Source organism: Oryx dammah, unplaced genomic scaffold (genome assembly GCF_014754425.2).
Source record: "Oryx dammah isolate SB20612 unplaced genomic scaffold, SCBI_Odam_1.1 HiC_scaffold_3, whole genome shotgun sequence".
NCBI classification, from domain to species: Eukaryota; Metazoa; Chordata; class Mammalia; order Artiodactyla; family Bovidae; genus Oryx; species Oryx dammah.
The window spans coordinates 41,398,616-41,418,673 of record NW_024070187.1 but is presented as its reverse complement, the minus strand read 5'-3'; the positions used below and the strand labels follow the sequence as shown (position 1 = coordinate 41,418,673).

The 20,058-nt window shown below is 41.4% G+C and overlaps 1 protein-coding gene across 2 annotated transcripts in view; it reads left to right on the top strand.

Annotated features, from left to right (window-relative positions):
• ADGRA3 (adhesion G protein-coupled receptor A3) overlaps nucleotides 1–19,841 on the top strand; it is a 130,456-nt gene extending 110,615 nt beyond the window's left edge. For both annotated transcript variants that reach the window (XM_040237930.1, XM_040237931.1), the window contains exons 15-19: nucleotides 3,258–3,382; nucleotides 4,444–4,567; nucleotides 13,619–13,764; nucleotides 18,032–18,127; nucleotides 18,269–19,841. In XM_040237930.1, coding sequence (XP_040093864.1) covers nucleotides 3,258–3,382; nucleotides 4,444–4,567; nucleotides 13,619–13,764; nucleotides 18,032–18,127; nucleotides 18,269–19,511 — 1,734 coding nt within the window. In that variant the 3' untranslated portion in view covers nucleotides 19,512–19,841. The remainder of the gene's footprint in view (nucleotides 1–3,257; nucleotides 3,383–4,443; nucleotides 4,568–13,618; nucleotides 13,765–18,031; nucleotides 18,128–18,268) is intronic.
• Nucleotides 19,842–20,058: the final 217 nt, after the last annotated feature.

Genomic DNA, 20,058 nt, shown 5'->3' with positions numbered 1-20,058 from the left:
AGGTGTACATGCGTTCCCAAACATGAACCCCCTCCTACCCCCCTCCCCACTACATCTTTCTGGGTCATCCCCACGTACCAGCCCCAAGTGTGCCATATCCTGCATCGGACATAGACTGGCAATTCGATTCTTACATGATATTATACATGTTTCAATGCCATTCTCCCAAATCATCTCACCCTCTCCCTCTCCCACTGAGTCCAAAAGTCCGCTATACACATCTGTGTCTTTTTTGCTGTCCTGCATACAGGGTCATCATTAACCATAAATATTGTAAAAAATGTAAGTCAAAGAGGAGAGTGAAAAAGTTGGCTTAAAGCTCAATGTTCAGAAAACGAAGATCATGGCATCTGGTCCCATCACTTCATGGGAAATAGATGGGGAAACAGTGGAAACAGTGTCAGACTTTATTTCTGGGGGCTCCAAAATCACTGCAGATGGTGACTATAGCCATGAAATTAAAAGATGCTGACTCCTTGGAAGGAAAGTTATGACCAACCTAGATAGCATATTGAAAAGCAGAGACATTACTTTGCCAACAAAGGTCCGTCTAGTCAAGGCTATGGTTTTCCAGTGGTCACGTATGGATGTGAGAGTTGGGCTGTGAAGAAAGCTGAGCACCGAAGAATTGATGCTTTTGAACTGTGGTGTTGGAGAAGACTCTTGAGAGTCCCTTGGACTGCAAGGAGATCCAACCAGTCCATTCTAAAGGAGATCAGCCCTGGGTGTTCCTTGGAAGGAATGATGCTGAAGCTGAAACTCCAGTACTTTGGCCACCTCATGCAAAGAGTTGACTCATTGGAAAAGACTCTGATGCTGGGAGGGTTTGGGGGCAGGAGGAGAAGGGCATGACAGAGGATGAGATGGCTGGATGGTGTCACTGATTCGATGGATATGAGTTTGAGTGAACTCTTGGAGTTGGTGATGGACAGGTAGGCCTGGTGTGCTGCAGTTCATGGGGTCACGGAGAGTTGGACATGACTGAGCAACTGAACTGAACTGGCAGTTTGTCTGATGTTTTGTTGGATAATATTCAGCCACCTGTGTTTTGTTATTCTCTGCAAAGGCCTGTGGAAGGCAGGCATACACAGGTTCTGCCCCTTCCCCAGACCCTGCCAGATGAGATGACTGTGGTGTCTCCATTTTACTGTGGGGTAACTGCCCCAGATCATTCAGCTAGTGGTGGCAAAGTATTCTTTGAACATTTCCTGAAGGATTGGAAAACAGGCAGTGCACAGAAAGAGTGAAGAGACCACATCCTAGACACTGAAAGTTTGTCCTCAATTATTTAGTCTCCATGGGAATAGAAGCTTTTCATAGAAATGAGGGAGAATATGTCCACTCCAGCTAGCGTCTAAATGGCTCTCATTGCCCCAGTCTTCTTTGAATTTCTCTTCTAACATTCTGGATTTTTAGCAGAATGCAAGTATTAATATGTTGAAACTGTATACCATAGACCATGGGCATCTTACAAGGACACGTTGTTCAGAGTGGTGGCTGTAGGTTTCTGTCTTGTGTTTTCCCTTTCAGGTATTAGTTTATAGACTGTCAGCCCCCAAGAGATCCTGTGTTTCCCTGAATACCCGGTACTTGGCATAGTGCCTGGCCATGGTGGTCACCCAGCTGGCATTTGTCAAATACGTAGATGAAACACAGGCTTGTGACTCCTGACTGTGGGCTGGATTGGAATTTCCCCTGTTGTACCTCCAGTTTCTCATTAACTCTGACTTTTGTCAGGCTTTGTGGCCTCTGTTACTCATTTGTTAATGTGAGGGACTTGTGAAGGTGTTCAGATAGATCTTTCTGGATGTGTAATTATACACAGTTGACCACTGATTCTTCCCAGGAAAATGTGCTGCTTCCCTCCTCCTCTGTTGAGCCATCTTCGTGTCCTCATGTGTCTGTCACCCATTCCTTCCTGTCTTCATCATTTTGGTTTTTCTAGTTTCAAGAAATAATCTCAATAACTTCCTGACTAGAGGTGCATCCCACTGTGAACTCCTTCCCACATCCAGCTGTCATTTTGTAGCTTTCAGAATCGGTTTAGAAAGAGAATTTGGTGACAGGAGCTGGTGAATCTGCGGCTTTGTCTCCTGACACCCTGGTTGTCTGGCTTGGTGTCCAGGGCCCAGGGAGAGACATCTTCCAAGCCTGCCCCAGTCCTTTGTCAGGAAGGAAGCCTTCAGGTGAATGATGTTTTCATTTTAGGAAGTCACTGTCTGCTTTGTTTTAGGGAGCAGAGCCTTGGCAGCCACAAACTCTTTCAGATCTGATCTTCCCAGTCCTTAACCTCTTTGTGCCTCAGTTTTTCAAGCTATAAAATGGGAGTAACAATATACCTAGTTTATAGGATTATTCCGTATAGGGTGCTGGCACAGTGCCTGGTTTATTATCATAATGCTCTGTGAGTGATCTGCTATTATTGTTTATTATTACTGATATTTCATCTCTAAGCTCTCAGTCACAGGGCTGCCCTTAGTTGATCAAACATTGCTGTGATCTCATTGTGTGTCTGAGGACCCTGTGACTTCTCAGCTCTTCAAGAGCAAGAATCATGGGTTAGCATTACATCCCTGTCCTTCGCACAGTGTCTGGTCCATTCATATTTGTTGAACTTGACTGTGGGAGGTTAGGCTTTATTGCCTTGGAGATACTGCTGTCTTGTACCTTATTAGCTGGTGAATGTGCAGAGTGACATGTTGGGTGAAAGTGAAGTGTTAGTCGCTCAGTCACTTCTGACTCTTTGCAACCCCATGGACTGTAGCCCACCAGACTTCTCTGTTCATGGGATTCTCCAGGCAAGAATACTGGAGTGGGTTGCCATGCCCTTCTCTAGGGGATCTTCCTGACCGAGGAATTGAACCTGGGTCTCTTGCATTCTTTACCATCTGAACCATCATGGAAGCCGAGGGCATTAAAGAGGCTGAAGTCTGTGGTTGACCTTTTAAATCACTGCTTTCCCTCTCCATTACCCTCAAAGGAGAGTCAGTGTTCACATTTATAAAGTAGATGGTCTATGGTAAGAAGAGTTTATGTGTGCATGTACGTGTCTATACATACTACATGAGTAGTTAACACCGTGCAAGCTAGGAGGGCATAGTAATGTGTGAGGAAAACAACATGAAGCAGCCCTTGGATACAATGAAGAGATCCAAGGGCCAGAGTTCTCTTTATCAGTATATTTTAGCCCCTGAGAAAATCCCAACAACTCTGTCCAGAGGAGCATTCCTAGAATAATGCTTTCATTTTCCCTTCAGGATCTGACGGGGTCCGAATTCTACACCCAGGCAGCCCATCTGCTGCACCCCGTGGTCTACACGACTGCTGTCGTTCTCCTCTTGTGCCTCTTAGCGGTCATCGCCAGCTACATATACCATCACAGGTAAGAGATGAAACTGAGACTGCAGAGACCTGTGGACATGGTTTCACATTTAATTAGGATAAAATTTTATCCTAATTTTATACCTAATTTAATACCATGCTGTCCTTCCAAAGTAAGGGCAGTTACTTCAGAGTACCTCCAGGCCTTCTTCATGCAAGTCGAGACATAAATAATAAGTGCACGTGGTAATAAACTCATCTTCTATAGCATCCAGTCATCCTGCTGGGTTTGTACCTGGCAAAGAACATGGGAAGTGTGTGTTGGGGAGTGGGGCATGAGGGTGAGGTAAAGTGGAGCCTGGCTACCTGCAGAGGTGTCTTCCAGAACCAGACTGTGGTATTATTTCTATTTTCATAAATTTTTGCCTGTTGTGATAGTCTCTTTTACAGATGGCATTTAAGAAAGCTTGTGGCATTTAAGTGTGGGATATGGTTTTTGTTAATTAGAGGCAAAGGTACAGAAATTTTTATTTTATGGTAAGATATAATGAACTGAAGGGATTTGCTAAGCAGAAATACACTTTCAAGAGGTTTTGCTAGAATGTATTTTTCCTCTTTAAGCTGGACATATATGACATTTCTTGACATTTAGTTAAGAAACAAGGAGATTTTGATTTAAAAAAGAAAGACTTGAGCGTTTCATTATGAAAGGCCATGAGGAAATGCAGTGGTTGTTTAGACCGTGTTATCCTAGTAGGTCAGAAAAAATAGAGATTGGCACCTTGCAGAAATTTCTGGGAAGCAAACAAGTAATCCATCTGTCATAAGACATCATAACTAACGAAAGCGGACATATTTCTTATTATGGAGAATTTGTGTAGCCTTTAGTGGATGTAGTAGTTTCATTTGACTTGTCTTTTTTAGTGTATAAAGTTAAATGTTAAGAAATTGTATTGTGTTCGAGGGATTTCTCAAAACCTGTATGTGTGTGTGATAGTATGTTTTAATAAAATGTTTACACATTTATATTTGGCCTTGTATGAATTAGGTATGTTAACTTGGAGATGTCCAGCTTCAGGTATATTAACCCGAGTATTAATTTTTTCCCTTTTCTTTTAACAGTTTGATTAGAATCAGTCTCAAAGGCTGGCACATGCTTGTGAATTTGTGCTTTCATATTTTTCTGACCTGTGTGGTCTTTGTGGGAGGAATAAGTCAAACTAGAAATGCCAGCGTCTGCCAAGCAGTAAGTCAAAGTGAAAAAGTAAAAAAAAAATATACTGGTATTAAAAAGTAATTTCATATGTTTCATTAACTGTAAAAGGAAAACTGTTTCTTTAAAGCTTTTTTTCTTTAGCTAATTAACGTTAACCTGAATGTTACTTAAATAATTCAGCAGTTTACTTCAAGTTCTGAATTATAATTTCACAACTGGATATATGACTTATGGAGCTTGTCTTTTTATCTGTGGGAATTTTGTGCTACTTGCTATGTCTGTTATAATGACAAACATTGAATTTAAAAAATTTATAAAATTCTGATATACCTGAAAGAAGTAACATTTTCTGACAGGATTTTAAAAATTGTTTTATCTATTTATGGAAATGGGAATTATAAAGATTTTAACCATAAGATATAAAAACAAACTTCCTAAGTATGGTAAATATGAAGAATTTAAAAATCTTAAAATCTTATTAATTTCAAGTAAATGATTACATATATAACATTAGTAAACAATATTCTAATAGTATAAGTATAAAAAAATAAAACTTCTTAATATACGATAGGAAATACATAAAATTATATTTATTTGCATATTTTCTGTGTGCGTCATAGCAAACAGTGTCACATAGAAATTCACAGTTCAGACTACGTGGATTTGAATGTTAGTTCTGCTTTTTCCAGTGTTTTTATGGGCAATTTGTTCAGCTTTTTAAAATTGCAGATAATGAGATCTACCCTCTTAACCAATTTCTGAGTGTGTTGTATGGTGATTAACTCTAAGGGCATACAGCAGATCTTTGGAACTTTTTCATCTTGCGTGGCTGAAACTAGACCTACAAAACGGCCACCTCCTGTATCCCTTCCCCTTACCTCCTGGCCCCACCATTCTACTTTCTGTCTCTGTGAGCTTGACTTCATAAATACCTTATATACGTGGAACCATGCAGTACTTTTCCTTCCATGATTAACTTAATTCATTTAACATAACATCCTCAAGGTTCATTCATGTTGTAGTATGTGACAGGATTTCTTGCTTTTTAAGACTAGATACATATATCATTGTATGTATACACCACATTTTCTTTATCCATTCATCTATCAATAGACATTTAGATCGTTTCCAACTCTTGAATGTTGTAACACTGCAGTGAACGTAGGACTACAATTATCTTTGATCCTGATGTCAATATTTAACATTTCTGAGTCTCAATTTTCTCACCTGTAAGTTAGGAATAATTGAGTTGTTGTCAAATGATGTGACTGTTTACATTAGAAAAGCTAAAGTAATTTACAGATTAATTATTAGAAAAATAGGAAAACTTAGTTTCCTACATATATAGTTTTTTTAATGTAGTTTAATATACAGAAGTGTGCTGCTAGTAGGCAGAAATGTAACCAAGAGAAAACATAATTAATGAGAAGGTAACATTTATGTAGTATCAAAAAAAATCCAGTACTTAGAAATAATAAAAAATATTCAAGATTTGCAGGTAAAATTTTAGTGTGTATTAAAGAAGACCTAAATAAATGGAGAAATACACTAGGTCCAAGGATAGGAAAAGTTAAAGTCAGAGAGGTAGCAGTTCCTCCTAAATTAATCTGTAGATAAGAGAATTTTTCATGAAACTCAGTAAAATGGTCTTTAAATTTATATGAAAGTAAAGAAGGATCAGTGATAGTTAGGATACTTCTGAAAAATAGTAGAGTAGGAAGTCTTTTAATCACCCAAACTGTTGAGGCTGTTGGAATTAAAACTGTGCATCAGAGTAGGGATAGATAAATTGACCAACACAATAGAATAGCAGCCTTGGAAGCAGACCCACGCAGAGCTTTGGTATGACACAGATGTTACGTGTCTGATCAGCTAGGTAAAGACAGACCATTGTCCAGTTAAGGGAGCTGGGGAAAATCTACGTGGAAAAAAAGATTAAAGTGGATCTCTACTTCATGCCATGTTAAAAAAGTCAGCTTTGGGTAGATTAAATATTACAAGTCTAAACGAAAGTGTTAAAATTTATACTAGAAAATATCATAATCCTTGGGATAAGGAGGGATTTCTTAAATATGGCTAGAAAAGAAAGGATGTACTTTTGACTAAATTAAAAATAATATCTTTTTCTTTAAAAAATGAAGATTCCTAAGGAAAGTGAAAAGACAAGTTCTACATTAGGAGACACTATTCTCAGTACATATGGGCTTCCCTGGTGGTTCAGCTGGTAAAGAATCCGCCTGCAGTGCAGGAGACATGAGTTTAATCCCTGGGTTGGGAAGATCCCCTGGAGAAGGGAAAGGCTACCCACTCCAGTATTCTGGCCTGGAGAATTCCTTGGACTGTATAGTTCATGGGGTCACAAAGAATTAGACACGGCTGAGCGACTAAGTATATCACAGCACGAATTCTCAATACATAACCACTGACAGAGCATTAGAATTAAAATATATATATAAAAACTAATCAGTGAGAATGGCACAAACAGCCCAGTTGGAGAAGTAGTGAGCATTGACAGGCATTTCATCACAGAATAGAAACAGGGCCAGGGTACACGGCATTGGTGGTGACGGAGATGCAAATTCAGATCGCTACCATATTATGCCTTTTCTGTCAGCAAAAATTAAGGCTGGCAGTGCCAAGTATTGAAGAACACGTGGATCCACACATTTTATACATACTGGGTAGGAATGTAAGCGGATGACTCTGGGAGGCTTTACCTTATACAGGTAAACATTCACACAGTCCCACTACAGGGCTTAGAGTGAGTGCCTGTGAATATTCATAGCGGCACTCTACACAGTAGCAGAAGCCTGGAAGCAACCCAAGTGCCCATCACTGAGAGAGTGAATGAATAAATGGCGATATTATGCAAGAGTCAAAATTAATGAATTACAGCAAGGCATAGCAGTGTGAGTCAGTCTCAGGAATGTAAGTGAAAAAATTAAGCCCCATAAATTACATTCATCCTGATATTTTTCTTTGTAAAGATAAACATAACTAAAATGAAACAGCATACTTTTAATGAAAATATGTAGGTGCAGTAAAACCGTATAAGAAAGAAAGCAAAGGGATGATAAACATAGGATAAACGGTGATGATTACCTTGGGTGAAGGGGTTCTTATGTGCTGATACAGGCTTTTGTCAAGATCTTGCCTTTTCTCTTATTGATAGGTTCGTGGACACGTTAATAACAACTATTTAAGAAACTAAATAAAGGCAGGCCACGCTTGTGTGCTTGGCTCAATCATTAGAATGTGTCATTAACCTAAGGTTGACGATGAATCCAATATTTTCTTCATGTAAAATAGTTTCAGATATGTATGTGTGTGTATATATAAGAATTGTTGAGAGAATTAAATGACTCCAGAGTACCAGGTATACAGTAAGTGTTCAGTGATGTAAGCTATTATTATGATGGTTATTGGTATAATTATCTCTTAGCTGTGCAGAATATTCCCCTGTATTAGGGCCATTACTATACATCTGAAATCAAACTTGTTTGAAGCCTACAAGAAGTTAGGTAATGGATCCCAAATCAACTTAATACGTGTGCAAAAGATAGTGCCTCTCTTTTCTCACTGTTTTCTCCCTTCTTCACCTGGGTGACTCCCACTTACTTTGTAGGCCTCAGTTTACTGTTTTAGAGATGCAGTCCCTCCACCTCTTCCCTTCATTATCTTCTGCTGCTGATTAACATTCCATCGTGCCTGCAAAACTTTGTAATTGACTGGCGTAATTGACTGGCATTTACCTCTTTGTTGTCCCTGGACTCGAAGCTCTACAAGGATGGGGATTATACCAATTCGATTCACCAGTGTTCATCCAGGAATCAGTATAAGACCTGATGCATAGTAGGTGCTCAGCAGATACTAGGTAAATGAACAGAAAAGGCCTCTGTTTGAAAATAGTAGAACTCATTCAACCCTGGAGTTGTTTTGAACATAGACTATTAGAGTACTCAACACACAATGGTGGTAATAGTCTCAATTCTGTCTAAAAATACTCACTGATTTCTGGAAGTAGACACATAAATTTATTTCACTAAGGAAATGAACAGAAGGAGGCCACAGTAGAAATGACTGCCTTCCATCATCCTGAATGGTATTTTATACCATTTCTAGAATGAAAAGGATAGTAAAATGCACTGAATTTTCAGGGCCTCAAGAATGAATGTCTATTAGGTAAAGAATTACCTGAAAAAGTGTGGGGCAGGCAGGCTTCTAGATGTTTTCATATGTTGTTTTCTTCTGTTTGTTTTTACGATGTTCTTCCTCTGTGAAGGACATAGCATCATTCTTATTATTTCTGACTCAGACATGACTTGCTTCTCTTTATCTTTCTAGTACTCATTCGGTTAGTAGCCAGCTGTGTCTGCCGGAACGGCCTGTGTGACTCGTCTCTTAACCTCAGTTCCGTTCAGTTGCTCAGTCATGTCCGACTCTTTGCGACCCATGGACTGCAGCATTCCCAGCTTCCCTGTCCGTCATCAACTCCCAGAGCTTGCTCAGACTCATGTTCGTCATGAACAGACCGAGTGGTGGTGGTTTGTTCATTCAGTTGTGTCTGGCTGTTTGTGACTCCATGGACTGAACCTGCCAGTCTCCTCTGTCCATGGCACTTCCCAGGCAAGAAATGCTGGAATGGGTTGCCATTGCCTTCTCCAGGGGATCTTCCCAACCCAGAGATTGAACCTGGGTCTCCTGCATTTCAGGCAGATTCTTTACCTGCTTAGACACCTGGAAAGCCCCTTAACCTAGTAGGGGCTTCACGTTTCTTCTGCAAAATAATGGAGTGGGCTCGTCTTCCATCTCTAAAACTGAACCCTGAAGTGTACATTTTCTACATGCATTTCTTACATGCACGTGATCAGTGTTGTCTTTGGCATATCTCCCTTTTAGAGCTCATGTATTTTATGAATGGTGTGAACAGGTTCTAATGCAGTTTCTTCCCTGAAGTAATTGGCTGAGGTTATTAAAGGCCCCACCAGCCAGGGACTTCCCACTCTGGTTCTTATGTCATCCTTTCTGGTGGTGCCATGGGTGCATGCTCTAGCCTTGAACTTTCTTTTGCAAAAGGAGCCAAAGGGAAACTGAGAAGTTGAGTGATAGAGTAGAAGAGGCTGTTGACTCAACAGGGTTTGGAGGAGATCTGGGTTCTGGGTCAGGATGTGCTGCCAGATAACTGCGTGATGGTTAGTTTTTGGTCCTTGGTTTCCTAGCTATGCAGTGAAAGGATTTGGCTGCAAATATTAAGGACACCGTGTTGCTTGCTCTACCACTCCATGATTTCATCTGTTAACTATTGTGCCAGCTGACCTTCTCAGGTGTCTTCTGGTCTCTGTTATCCAGAGGACTGCTGCAGGGGCACATAGGATACACAGGGAAAGATTCAATCCATGGATGTTAAGAGCGTTCTACTTGCCAGCTACTGCAAGTATGTTATCTTAACTTTCATATTAACCCTAGGAGGTAATTCTTACTCATATTTTATTAGTACAGAAATTGAGTCTTAGAGAACAGAAATAACTTGCCCCAAGTCTAGGGCCTTTGGGGGGCAGAGCCCTGATTCAGATGGGGGGCTCTGAGTATTCCTTGCCAATCCCCACCTTTAACACTGCCTTCTTATTATTGAGTACCAGGATGATGTAATAGAAGAGTTGCAGGCTTTGGGTTTGAGTTGCTGCCCCACCACTAACCATGTGACCTCTGGAGGATGATTTAACTTCTTTCAGCCTCCATCTCTTTGTAGCACTAAACAAATTGTGACACTAAGAGGATAAAATAGAAGCACGTAAAAAATTGTCTAATACATTTTGGCGTACATAGCAGGCATTCAGTAGTGGATGCTCTTAATTTTTATATATATTCATATCAGACTGAATATTAAGGATGATTTTTTTGCACACTTGCTGTGTATGCTGCACTGTTGTAGGTCTTGTTGGTGGTTAAAAACCCAACTTAAAATGTCTGGTCTCTGGTATGTGAATGTTTATGGTTAGGTAACATATCAAGTCCAACACTTCAAGATAATGTTTTGTATCCATTTTGCAGCTTTGAAAATTGATGTCTTGAGGTAAGGTGACTTTCTTAAGTTCTAATCTGTTGCATTTAATGAATCATTTACATGCCCTATAAATTAGATTATTTCCAAACTATTTACAAATTTCCCACATGTATCTGATTTATTTGGCAGAAATTGTGACAGTGAGGTTATATTTCAAGGATAGCCCAAGTGTCTGATGGAGAATAAAATAGGAAGCACATATGTGTGCTCAGTTGTGTCCAACTCTTTGTGACCCCATGGACTGTCGCCTACCAGGCTCCCTTGTCCATAGGATTTTTCAGACAAGAATGCTGGAGTGGGTTGCCATTCCCTTCTCCAGGAGATCTTCCCAACCTAGGGATCAAACATGCGTCCCTTGCGTCTCCTACATTGGCAGGTGAATTCTTTACTGCTGAGCCACCGGGGAATCCCAAAATAGGAAGCAACTCTTTTCAAAAGATAGGAACACATTGCTGCTAGACTAGATCTCAGTGCCTCCTTTATTCTGTCTTGTGGAACATTTGGTGATTTGCTTATGCGACTATTACCAGGTGCCTTTAGACCCCTAAAATTCCACTATTGGTAATAATTATTTAAGTGGAAGGCTTTAGGATCTTTTAAGTATGAACAGTTCTCTGCAAATTTTGAAATGCCATAGGAAACACTTCAAAATCTAAAGATTGAGTTTTACCTCTTAGATCTAAAACAAGAAAATTCTCCATCTTGCACCTCCTGTGTTGAAAATATTTTTAACTTCTGTTTTGAAACTTATTTACAGCCTTGTCTCATTCTTTTGAACTCTACATCGGAGAAAACTGTAGAAACAGTAGAGGATATCATTTTGAGTCAATATCATTGATTGGTTTTGAATGTTTTGGTTTTTATGCATCAAATCCAATTATACTATTTTTATTTACAACATCTGATGTGACTCCAGATAGCTCAGAGGGTTATTTTATGCTTTTTGTTCCACTTGCATCTGTAAGCTTTGCTTTTATAGTGCAGTGAGTAAAACTAATATGAACCATGGAGCAAGTTTTCTGCTTAAGAAGAAGATACTGTGAGGACTTCCCTGGGGGCCAGTGGTTAAGAATCCATGTTTCCATTGCAGGGGACATAGGTTCGATCACTGATTGGGGAACTAAGATCCCCTGTATTGCACAACACTAGCAAAATATAAATAAATAAAAATTAAATTAAAAAAAAATTAAAAATAAAAAATTTTTTTAAGATGAAGATACATTCTGATCATCTGGTTCGGCCAGGCTGGATCACCCTCCTAGCCCTTTCAGTCATTGAGAGGTCAGTGACTTCCCTGGACAAGTGACCACCCTAGCTTTTGCCCTACAAAATAATCTGTGTACTTCCATGTCACCAAGTCTAATGAGGTTCATGTCTCATTAACATGAGCCTTAGACAGCAGTCTAGATGCTTCTGTTACTTACATAGGATTGATGATGTCAATTGATTTGATTTTCTTGAGATTGGAGAGTCATCCTTTTTGAATTAAAATTTTTTTTTCCCTTGGAAATTTTCATTCATAGAATTTCACCTGTAATCATTGTATAAGAAGAAAGGATCAAAAGATAGAATTAGATAAGAAAATTGAATTATATCCTTGCTGCTCCATGCATTTATTTTTCTTAAAATAGATTTTAAACCTCTCTTATCTCATATTTATTTTTATCTAGAATTTTATCTTTTACTGTTGTTGCTTCAGACACAGTTCACAAGGGAAACATGCCCCCTATCATCCCTCTGGGAGGAGCTCAGTGTCATTACTTACCTATATTGCAGTTCTCCATCGTCTTTCGAGTACTTATTATGTCCCAGATGTTGTGCCCTTTCAGTCCCTACAAAAAACCCTAGGGATGCTTATGGATAGTCCTTCTGCTGTTCAAATGAGGAACATTAATTTCAAGAATGTTGATGTTATTTTCTTAAAACCATACTCCTAATAATAATAAAAATATTGCTGTATTTTTAATCACATATAATGTACCAGGCAAAGTGCTAAATGCTTTATTTAGGGTGTCCTATTTAAAGCCTTATGGTACTTTGATATTATCCTCAGTTTACAAATGAGAACAGTGCTTGAGATATTCTGCGAGTTTGCTAAGGTGTCACAAGGGGTAGATTCTGGTTTTAAAACCAGGTGAAATTGTTAATTCTAGAGCTCACTCATTTCAAATAATCACCGATGTGTTATACTGCTCGCTTGCCATCCATTTTGATACATAAAAGCTGTGAATTAGAACTATTCAAGTCTCTGACTCCAAAGTTTATTCTCTGTGCTGTGACTTTTGCCCTCTAGTTACCCTTGACGTCCTCCTGATAGCTCAGTAGGTAAAGAATCCGCCTGCAATGCAGGAGACCCCAGTTTGATTCCTGGGTGAGGAAGATCTCCTGAAGAAGGGATAGGCTCCCCACTCCAGTATTCTTGGGCGTCCCTTGTGGCTCAGCTGGTAAAGAATCAACCTGCAGTGTGGGAGACCTGGGTTCGATCCCAGGGTTGGGAATATTCCCTGCAGAAGGGAAAGGCTACCACACTCCAGTATTATGGCCTGGAGGATTCCATGGACTGTATAGTCCATGGGGTCGCAAAGAGTCGGACACGATTGAGTGACTTTCACTCTCACTTACCCTTGACATCTGCATTCCTCTTTAAAATGGACTTTAGGAACTCAACTCTGATTTATAACATAGCATCTATGGGAAACATAGCTTTGGTTTACTGTTGTCCAGAAATGAATTCCATGGTATGTTTAATGTCATCTTAGGTATAAGTTGTAGTCCGTGGGCCTCCTATATTCAGCTATAGATTCAGTCCTCTATTATATGTCTGTTAGAGTGCTTTCTTTGTTCATTAGCGGGCAAAGGAATGGATTGTTAGAATATACCTTTGTACAGTTTTTGAGTCAGATATTCAAAATAACTTACCAGTCTTTTTGAGGAAGCTTACTGGCAATTATTATATTTTGATTGTAAAGGGGAATTTTTTTTTTTTTTCATTTTAGTTCATGTATTCTTCTTTCTAGGTTGGAATAATTCTTCATTATTCCACTCTGGCTACAGTACTATGGGTGGGAGTGACAGCTCGGAACATCTACAAACAAGTCACTAAAAAAGCTAAAAGATGCCAGGACCCTGATGAGCTGCCACCTCCACCAAGACCGATGCTCAGGTATCTGATATCTTCGTGTACTATCTTCTGTTACATGTCCACACATATTAATTTAATGAAGTATGGTCATAACAAAAAATTGCTGAGTGAACTTTGGAACGTGGAAGAATAGACTTGTAAGCAGCCTTGCAGCTGGGAGTTCTTTGCGAAGTTCTGTATCCTCTCTTGTCTTTCTGTCTCATCTAGAAAGCGAGAATGATTCTCTTTCATAGACTTGTTGTGAGGCATAAGTGACTTAATGTGTAAAGCACTTCAGACGGACGGTACTGGCCGTGGAATAGACTCTGAAAATATTAGTTGTTTTTATTTCCTTGAGGTCATTTAGTAGATTTCAGTCTTCTCAAGTATGTATCAGTGTCGTTATTCTCCAAGAAAGAAAAAACAGTTTTGGTGTTGTGCCATTCCTAATATCATAATTTAAATCAGTTGTCAATGAACTATTATTCTGGACGAGTAGAGGAGACAGGTGTGAGAGGAACTGCTGCAGCTGTGTAAGAGCTGGCGTGGAAGTACATTCTCTGAAAGCGCCAAAAAGGAACTGTAATTCTGAGGGGTCAGGGAGAGGGGGCGGCTATTAAGAATAGCTTGACTACCACATAAAGGGCAGAGGTGGCACTTCAGATACAGAATCATATTGCAAGCTGAACAAATTTGAGAAGTGCGGTTTGACTGTGGCTGGAACCCAGGGTTTATGGTGTAGAGTAGCATGATTCAGAGTAAAAGCTGAGTTTCAGGTTTTAGAGGGCTAGATTAAATTGTGGGCTATACATTAGAATGCCCGAAAGTAGGAGACATCTACAAATAATTCCGCTGAGGTCATTAGGAGATCCCCATGATTACTGCATAGGGTCTTCGGCCCATTTCAAAATTGGGAAAGGAGTATTTCAAGGCTGTGTATTGTCACCCTGCTTATTTAACTTGTATACTGGGTACATCGTGTGAAATGCTGGGCTGCATGAAGCACAAGCTGGAATCAAGATTGCCAGGAGAAATATCAATAACCTCACATAAACAGACAGAGAAGGCAATGGCACCCCACTCCAGTACAGTACTCTTGCCTGAAAATCCCATAGACGGGGGAGCCTGGTAGGCTGCAGTCCGTAGGGTTGCGAATAGTCAGACACGACTGAGTGACTTCACTTTCACTTTTCATTTTCATGCATTGGAGAAGGAAATGGCAACCCACTCCAGTGTTCTTGCCTGGAGAGTCCCAGGGACGGGGGAGCCTGGTGGGCTGCCGTCTCTGGGGTCACACAGAGTCAGACACGACTGAAGTGACTTAGCAGCAGCAGCAGCACATAAACAGATGGCGCCACCTTTATGGAAGAAAGCAAAGAAGAACTAAAGAGCCTCTTGATGAAGGTGAAAGAGGAGAGAGAAAAAGCTGGCTTAAAACTCAACAGAAAAACTAGGATCATGGGATCCAGTGCCATCACTTCATGGCAAATAGATGGTGAAACAATGGAAACAGTGACAGACTTTATTTTCTTGGGCTCCAAAATCATTGCAGATGGTGACTTCAGCCATGAAATTAGAGATGCTTGCTTCTTGGAGGAAAAGCTATGACAAACCTAGACAGCATATTAAAAAGCAGAGATTTTGCCAACAAAGGTCTGTGTAGTCAATGCTGTGTTTTTTCCAGTAGTCATGTACAGATGTGAGAGTTAGACCATAAAGAAGGCTGAGTGCTGAAGAATTGATGCTTTTGAACTGTGGTGTTGGAGAAGATTTAAGAATCCCTCCGACTACAAGGGGATCCAACCAGTCCATCCTAAAGGAAATCACTTCTGAATATTCTCTGGAAGGACTGATGCTGAAGCTGAAGCTCCCAATACTTAGGTCACCTGATGTGAAAAACGGACTCATTAGAAACGACCCTGATGCTCGGAAAGATTGAAGGCAAGTGGAGAAGGGGGTGACAAAGGACGAGATGGTTGGATGGCGTCACCGACTGGATGGACCTGAGTTTAAGCGAGCTCTGGGAAATGGTGAAGGACAGGGAAGCCTGCCATGCTGCAGTCCATGGGGTCCCCAAGAGTCCGACACGACTGAGTGACTGAACAACAGATCAGGACTGCCACTGGCACAGCGGCATGGAAGTCAGAGAGGACATGTGTTCAGAAACTTGAGGCAGTTTCTTTAGGACTGATGACTAGCTGCCTTTGGGAGCTCTGTACGGGGATTTGAAGGTGGCTGCAGGTTGTCTGCTCCAGTTCGCTAGGGTCCTTCTGCAGATGGTGCATCCATCAACTGAGAAAGTCACAAAGGAAAAGTGGGTGGGGGCACCCAGGGAGGGAAAGCACAGGGGAAGTGGGCTCACCCATACTTTCTCATGGAAGGTTGACATTTGGGGAGTCTGGTGCTCAGCAGAGAGGACACACTCTGTGTCCCCTTGACAGGACAGGAGATGTGTTCACATGTGTTCAATGAAGCGGTGATAAGGAATGAGCTCTCCCAGGGAAAAGTCAGTTAACAATGATCCCTGGGCCATATCAGTGTTGAGTAGATGGGCCATAGCAGATAAAGGGAAGAACTGAAAGAGAACATTGAAGACTGAGGGGAGAGTGGTTCACTGAGCGGCAAGGGACAGGAGGAGTGTTTGGCCACAGCCAGATTCTAGGATGCAATTTGACACCCCTGTCAGTGGTGTTAAAGGGCCGGAGGGGGATGGTGTTTGGCTGAGACAGGGATCCATCCTCATGCAGCTGTTCGTTTCTGTTGGGTTTCCTTTCTGTTAGGTGATTAAAAACACAAAGGGTTTAGTAAAAGGCAGCCTGAGCACCAAAGCCTATGTAGTCCCCTGTGGCCGGCGGGTACGCCCTTTGCTGTAGACGGTCAGGTTCACCCTGTAGGCTTCCCTCCTTCCCCCAGGTTCTGGAGCTTAAAGGAAACTCAGCATCTTGGCTACAGGGATGATGGGCAGGGACTTGTCTTGAGTCTGCTGGCCCCAGAGAGGGCAGTTTCAGTAGCACGGTAGGTTGGAAGCAGCGTCACCTCACAATAAAGGTGAGGCACATGTTGGTGCTGTTGTTTCTAGGTGTTTGTCACCAAAGGGAGCAAGAAAGAAGGTGGTAGTTGAAGGAAAGTTTTAGAAGTTGGAGAAGATGTGAACATACATATAGGCTGGAAGGAAAAAGCAGTGGAGAAGTAGAGTTAAAGCTTTAAAATAAGAATCAGTTGGTAGCAGGCAGTCCTGGAGTGGAGGTGGGGAAGGAGTGGCAGAGAGTACTGTGGAACTCGAGACAAATTTGGGTGAACTGATGCTTCTTTGTCAGGTCAGAAGCAGCTATGAATTGGTTCAACAAGAAGAAAGGCAGGGCCTTCTCTAATCTGTGGAATAAAAGACATGGTTATAGTTTTATGGGAGTAATTAGCTGTCTTTTTCAGCAGTAATATCATATTGAAGATTTTTAGTATCCATAAGCATGACTAAGAAAAAAATACATGGGAAAATGCATTGTGAACATTGCCTTTATCCAGCCAATTCAGCATGTGAACTGGTCTCTGGACCTGGCGAACACAGAGTTAAGACTGGCTATACCCAGGGGTAGCTCACCAGGCCAGGAAGTTCCCTAGGATCTTTTCAGAGAACTCAGAGAAGCTGCTCCCCTCTGCCCCAAAAGTTGTTCTTCAGAGAACCAGCCAGCACTCTGTCTCCCTCAGTTCCTCCCAGCAGGTCTGTGAGCAGTTGGTGAGGAAGGGCCCAAGTGCTGTGGGCACCTGGGATCCAGGTACCTTCCTTACCCCCATTTCAGCTGACTGAGGATAAGCATACACAGCAGCAGGACATTAGATCTAGCAGGTCCTGCTAAGCATTAATATGCAGGTTTAGCCTGGCATTAATGAATAATGTTGTTACATTTTTAGTGTGAACAGTGGCACAGTGGGATCTTAAGTCCATTTTGCAGTGGACTAACTTTCTGCTCCACTGGCTGAATCTAAAAGAAACAAGTATAAATTAAAGCCCTACCTGCAGGAACTGGGTGTTACTTCGCCTGCCCACAGGGTGGCAGAAGCTGATCAGCTTTCCTTCAACTCAAACTTGGTAGATCTTCTGCTTTTTTAAACTAAAGAAATCAAGAATAAATAAAAACTTAAAAAAAAATGTTACTGTTAACAAAGGAGCCTGCAAATGTTAACCTCTCCTGATTTACTGAAACAGTGATTAATCTTTAAGGAATAACTTCTGCAGAAATGAGATCCTACAATGTGTACACCTAAACAAATTAGATTGATGAGCTGTTGTTTCCATCATTGCCCCTACTAGGTTCTACCTGATCGGTGGTGGTATACCCATCATAGTTTGTGGCATCACTGCAGCAGCAAACATCAAGAATTATGGCAGTCGGCCAAATGCACCCTAGTGAGTATTCAGTGTTCTCTTTGTACCTGAGTTGGTTGCTTCCCCTTGAAATGTTTCCCAGGAACTAAAGCTTACTGCAACTTTTTAAACGGTTTCTTGACATATGGAGCATCTGAGCTGGTTCTCCATTTTCTTTCCTAGTTGCTGGATGGCATGGGAACCCTCCTTGGGAGCCTTCTATGGGCCCGCCAGCTTCATCACTTTTGTAAACTGTATGTACTTTCTCAGCATATTTATTCAGTTGAAAAGGCACCCTGAGCGCAAATATGAGCTGAAGGAGCCCACCGAGGAGCAACAGCGGCTGGCAGCCAATGAAAACGGAGAAGTCAGTCATCAGGACTCCATGTCTCTGTCCCTGATCTCCACATCGGCCCTGGGAAACGAACACACTTTCCATGCTCAGCTTCTGGGGGCCAGCCTTACCTTGCTCTTATATGTCACCCTGTGGATGTTTGGGGCCTTGGCTGTTTCTTTGTATTACCCTTTGGATTTGGTTTTTAGCTTCTTTTTTGGAGCCACGTGTTTGAGCCTCAGTGCGTTCATCGTGGTTCACCATTGTGTCAACAGGGAGGATGTCAGGCTCGCATGGATCATGACTTGCTGCCCGGGACGGAGCGCCTATTCAGTCCAGGTCAACGTGCAACCCCCCAGCTCCAGTGGGCCGAGCGGGGAGGCTCCCAAGTGCACCAATAGCAGCGCAGAATCTTCATGCACAAACAAGAGTGCTTCGAGCTTCAAAAACTCCTCCCAGGGCTGCAAGTTAACCAACTTACAGGCTGCCGCAGCCCAGTGCCACACCAATTCCCTGCCTTTGAATGCCACGCCTCAGCTCGACAACAGTCTGACAGAACATTCAATGGACAATGATATTAAAATGCATGTGGCGCCTTTAGAAGTTCCATTTCGAACAAATGTGCACCCAAGCCGCCATCATAAAAACAGAAGTAAAGGGCACCGGGCCAGCAGACTCACGGTCCTCAGAGAATATGCCTACGATGTCCCCACAAGCGTGGAAGGCAGTGTGCAGAATGGCCTGCCGAAAAGTCGGCTGGGCAGTAGTGAAGGACACTCTCGGAGTCGGAGGGCGTACTTAGCCTACAGAGAGAGACAGTACAACTCCCCCCAACAAGATAGCAGTGATGCCTGTAGCACGCTTCCCAAAAGCAGCAGGAATTTTGAAAAGCCTGTTTCAACTAGTAGTAAAAAAGATGCGGTAAGGAAGCCAACTGTAGTTGAACTTGAAAGTCAGCAGAAGTCTTACGGCCTGAACTTGGCCATTCAGAACGGGCCAATCAAAAGCAGTGGGCAGGAGGGACCCTTGCTGGGTACGGATAGCACTGGCAATGTGAGGACTGGGTTATGGAAACACGAAACTACTGTGTAGAGTTGGTGGGCTTCCTGGGTAAGAAATCCATATAAACTGTGATAGTCACATTCCTTTAAGCTATGAACATGTAAAAGCAGACTGTTTACAGCCACCTTAGGGATTCAAAAGAATTTTGAATAAACTTTTAAGTTTTGGATTTTGTGTATTTTATATCCCCCAAGTGTTGCTTTTTTATGAATTTTGGAAAAAGCCTCTAAAACAGTGTTTCACATGTCAAAGCACCAGCAAGACATTTTGGGAATCTGAAATGTAATTTTCTTGAAGTCTGTAATATCTACTTAACGTTTCAGGCTTGTATTTAATACAATAAATAGGTGTTTGTCATTGTGTCAGTCTTACATTTTTACATTTTACAGTCCCAGAAGCATTTAGTTCTAATTTAATGAAGTTTGTGCATTGGGATAGATTAGCCTGAATTATACATAAATCAATTATCAGATTTTTTACATGATTAGCTTCACTGATGATGGCATGTAAATCAAATGGCTTCTGGAGTGACGTATTTTGTAAATACTATTTAAGTACTGTAAGGTTTTTTTTTTTT